The 4,578-nt window shown below is 38.9% G+C and overlaps 1 protein-coding gene across 1 annotated transcript in view; it reads right to left on the bottom strand.

Annotated features, from left to right (window-relative positions):
- Positions 1 to 1,066: 1,066 nt before the first annotated feature.
- angptl6 (angiopoietin-like 6) overlaps positions 1,067 to 4,578 on the bottom strand; it is a 25,880-nt gene continuing 22,368 nt past the window's right edge. The window contains exons 6-8 of the mRNA XM_005939888.2: positions 3,572 to 3,842; positions 2,619 to 3,479; positions 1,067 to 1,181 (exon numbers count right to left, since the gene is read on the bottom strand). Coding sequence (XP_005939950.1) covers positions 3,295 to 3,479; positions 3,572 to 3,842 — 456 coding nt within the window. The 3' untranslated portion in view covers positions 1,067 to 1,181; positions 2,619 to 3,294. The remainder of the gene's footprint in view (positions 1,182 to 2,618; positions 3,480 to 3,571; positions 3,843 to 4,578) is intronic.

Here is a 4,578-nt window from a genome sequence, read left to right as displayed (position 1 = left end):
AAATATATTCAGAGTTAGAGATGATTTGGTGTAAAATAAGACATAAGTCAGCAGTTTCATCTAAATCATCCACAATTTTAGATGTGAAGTAAGAATATATACCTGTTGGTTCAACATGAAGATGGATTGTCTTAGTTATGTTTCCCAGATAATTGGTAGCTGTGCATGCGCAGGTTTTATTGCCATTTACTCGAGGTAAACTGAGACTGGTTGTGTTCTCCAACATGTTTTTCCCATCACAAATCCAGTTATACACAGGAAGAGGGTTTCCAACAGCTTCACAGCTCAAGATGATATCAGTGCCCTCAAGTGCATAAGTGTCATCAGCACTATTTTGTGTCTTTAGCTCCGGAGCGTCTGAAATGATAAACAGTTTTTTATCAGTTCTCACATTTACACAATTGAAAGCTGAACAGAAGGGAACTTGTGTTTAATCTTTAAAAAAAATAAAAAATAAACTTCTGTTCGTGTGTAAACAGCAGGATATTTACTCACAGTGGGCTGAAACTCTGTGTGTTTGAGAAATGGCAGGAAGTTTTGGTCTGTGTGGTCCAAAGTCCAGCTGAGCTTCACATCTGAACTCCACTACATTTTCTTCTCTGCTGATGTTGACTCTCAGAATAGAGGACTCATTTACTGGAGTTTTGGTTGTTGCGTCATTGAAAGATTCTGTCTGGATTTTTTCACTGTTTTTGTACCAGCTAACAGTGACATACTGAACAGGAGCAACATTGATTATATCGCACTGCAGTCTGTACTGTGTTTCTTCTCCTATCACATTCACAAGCTGTACAGAATGAACAACTTCTGGATTATCTGGCAAACAAAATTAAGCAAAGTTAGTTAATGTCAACATTTATTTATTTTCTTAGCATTGTACTGTATTCAATTCAAATTAAACTTACTGAATAAAATAACTTTGAGTTCCTTGCTGCATTCATAAGACTCATTAAACTTTATTTTGCACTCGGCCGTCACATTCCAGTCTGACAGTGGCACTAAGTGGGAGATAAACATTTCTTCATCTTCAGTGTCAGAGCTTTCATTCCCGACTCTCCAGTATAGTCCGTAATGATCGCCCAGTCTGGTGGTACAGTTTACAATTACAGGAATTCCTCCATATTCTGCAATAATCTCAGGTGGATCTGTCTTCAACTCTGTTGTGCATATGCTGTCAGCATCTATGAATAGACAAGAATAATGTTTTTATTGGACTTTTATTAGCTCTATAGCCCTATAGACTGTATACCCCCTTGAACTGAAGCTGAAAGTCTGCATTTTTGTCATATCTTGACTGTTCAGAGGCAAAACTATGTCTTTGTTCAACAAATTATGGGCCCAACTGCACATTCAAGAAAAAGACACACCCAAAAAGAGAGCAACATGGGGAACCAAATGAGCCTACCAGTTGCTGTGTAGTTGTTATTAAGGCAGAACAGGTGCTAACTGATTAAAGCTGCTAAAAAGCTGATTTGTCTTTATTTATAAATGTATTCAAATGCTGTCTGTTATTTAAAAACAGTTATTCTAATAAACTCAAACATTATAAATAAATGCAATCCTGTGAAAATGAAAATTCCCACAGGATTCTGCGCAGTAATGTTGAAAAACAAAGTGAATCCTCACTGCTCCTATAGGGTTTCAGAGGGTATGTAGCAGCCAGGCTGTACTAATGTAATGCACTATTAATTGATCATCCTCTCAGGCGTGGACGTCCACGCATGACTCTGGATTTTCTACTTAAACATTTTAGTTTAACATTTAGTTTTGTTTATTATATTATTACCATATATTTTCTGATTAGTTTGCTCTCTATTCTTCTCATTTAGATTATCCTATTCTAGTTTTAGTTCATTTGTAGTGGTTGTTTCCCTACATTCCTTTGTTCTCTGTGTCAAGTCAGCTTTTCTGTTCCCACGATGTTCCCGTATTTGCTTACTTCCTGTTTTATTTTGTTAGTCCCTCATCTGGCATTCACTGTGTTTTGTTTTACTTCCCTTGTCTTGTCTCCTGTGATTAGCTAGCTAGTCTTTCCCTAGTGTTTCCCATTGTTCCAATGACCTTATATGTATTTATAGCCTTTGTCTCCCCTCAGTTATTCATCCTGTTCTACTGTTTATCCGCCTGTGTGGTTTGTTGGAGTCTGTTTTCTGTCAGTCTTGTGAATTTACTGCCTCGGGTCGAAATAAAAGTTATTTTCAGTTTGTTTAAACCTTCTCAAAATCGGCACCTGGGTCCAAATTCTATGTAAATCCTGACCGTCAGACCGTACAATGGTCAAAACAACACACAACAAAACGATAGTTTAAAATAATTACTACAAGTCACTACTGCTAAGGTTTGTTTTGAAAGCTACTGAACCATGTAACCAAAAAGAAATATGTTTTTCACAAGTCCACATAGAGTCATGAAAACTTAAAAGGGGAGTATTTCATGAAACATGATCTTATTATTAGTTTTAGCTTTTGCAGTTACCATCACTAATAACATTCCAGTATCAAAACTGATCACACCATCAAGACACTAAAAGTTAAAAACCTAATTTTTATTCCTAACAATTCAATGAAATAGTTTTTCCCATACACACAGAGTTCTTGCAGAGCATCATTATTACTCACTGCACAGTGAAAAGAGGAGGATGAGAATGCTCAGCATCCTGACAGGCAGCATGCTTGGACAGCATGCAGAAGGAATGAGGTGAATGGAGCAGTGTTTCAGGAGCATCCAGAGACTATCCAGCTTCAGAACCTGGGTTAAATGAACGTCAGCTCGATGCAGATCCTACTTATGATGACCGACTAAAAGTTTCACAGGCAGAAAAAAAAACTAGAGAGGAAATTTAACGCCCTTGTGTACAGGAAACTCTGTGAAGCCCAAAATACAAAACCACATCTGCAGCCAGCCCTTTGTGGAGTAACGGTTGCTTATAAGTTGTCCTCCTCCCATATTTTATGTAATTTTTTAATGTACTCTTTCACAAAGTGTTTTTTGTTTCTCTCCCCTGTTTTTTTGTCCAAATGGGAGTGAAAAATTATGCAATTTAAAAAAAAAAATATTGAGCAATACAAATTCTTTTAGGAAGTTGCACGACCGACAGCAGATTTCTCAAGTTAGTCAATATTAGTCATCATCCGGTTATTCATTTCATGCACATGTCACAGACTAGGTTAATTTTAAAATATCATTTTTATTAAACGTAGAGTTACAAATAGAGTTTGTTTTATTCTTTCTGCACATATGTGAAGATCATCCACATCATGTCTTTCCTTTGCACATGTCCATAAGATAACCTTGTTATTTGGGTTTGATCATCATGCAAACCCGTTTAAGGGAGTACGATCCTCCATGGAACTCTGCCCAGTAAACACCATCCTGGTACCGGCTTCGATAGTGTCCACCACGATACCACACACCATTCAGATTGGAGTGGGCACACATGTGATACCACCAGCCTCCCTTCTGATAATGAGCACAGTTACCTGATGACACAACAGAAGAAAATGAAGATGTTAAAAGGGAAATGTCACTATACAGCAGATAGCAATCAGGTAGGACCAGGGGAAGAGCAGACCGCCATAGCTGTCTTTGTCTCGATCCAAAGTGGTAAAGGCCTTGTTGCTGTGCCAGGAGAGGGAGTCCCCTGCATTGCCGTGATACAGTCCCAACCGCAGTCGATACCAGTCGCTCTCTGGTTCCACATAGAAGCTGTCATACTCAGCAAACACCTGCCGGCCACGCCAGTCTTCCAGGGCCACCCGCAACTTATACTGAGCCTGTTTGGTCAACCAGTACAGGTTTTCCAGACCAAGCCAGTACTCTCCATCTAGGTTCCCAAAGCCTTGCTGTAAAACATGATTAACCAGGTTTAATCACTCTAAGTTGCACAAATTCATCATGGCAACACTTAGACAGCAGATCTCCAGAGTAAGCGATGTCTAGTAGATTTATTAGCTCTTAAGAGCATACGTGCACACCTCCAGGATCTGTTTTAATCAAGTTTGTGGTATGTTTTCACTTATTACTTTTTATCTATTGATAATATCAAGCCCTTTCTCCTTATTAATACTAATTAGCGTTGCACTGTTGCCTCACAATCAAGACGGGCCTGGGTTCAATCTGGGGCCTTTCTATGTGGAGTTTGCATGTTCTCTGGGAACTCCAGCTTCCACCCAGAGTCCAAAGACATGCAGTCAGTGAGGTTAGGTTAACTGATTTAAAATTGCCCATAGATGTGAATGTGTGTGAATGGTTGTCTGTCTCTCATCCTATGACATCTGCGGTAGGCTCCAGCTCCCCCGCAACCCTGAATTGGATAAGTGCAAGAAGATGGATGGATAAGTAAAATGAGTGTAGCCTTTGTCATGTTTCATTTCTGTTGCATCCAGTTCGGAAGAGTTTGAGTTTCATTTGTTTAGTTAAGATCACTGCTCACTCACTTATTATAAAGCTGGTATTTACTCACTAATTTTATTAGACGAATGTAAAGATGCAAAGTTCTTCTCTTTTAAGCCTGAGAGACAGTGAGACTGTCACGATCCTGGGTCTTAGGACCCAGTGTTTTGAGTTTTAGTTCATCTT

Source organism: Haplochromis burtoni, unplaced genomic scaffold (assembly GCF_018398535.1).
Source record: "Haplochromis burtoni strain Fernald_Lab_line unplaced genomic scaffold, NCSU_Asbu1 Contig_21, whole genome shotgun sequence".
Lineage (NCBI taxonomy): Eukaryota > Metazoa > Chordata > Actinopteri > Cichliformes > Cichlidae > Haplochromis > Haplochromis burtoni.
Note: the sequence above shows the minus strand (reverse complement) of the source record. Positions and strands in the feature narration are given on the sequence as shown.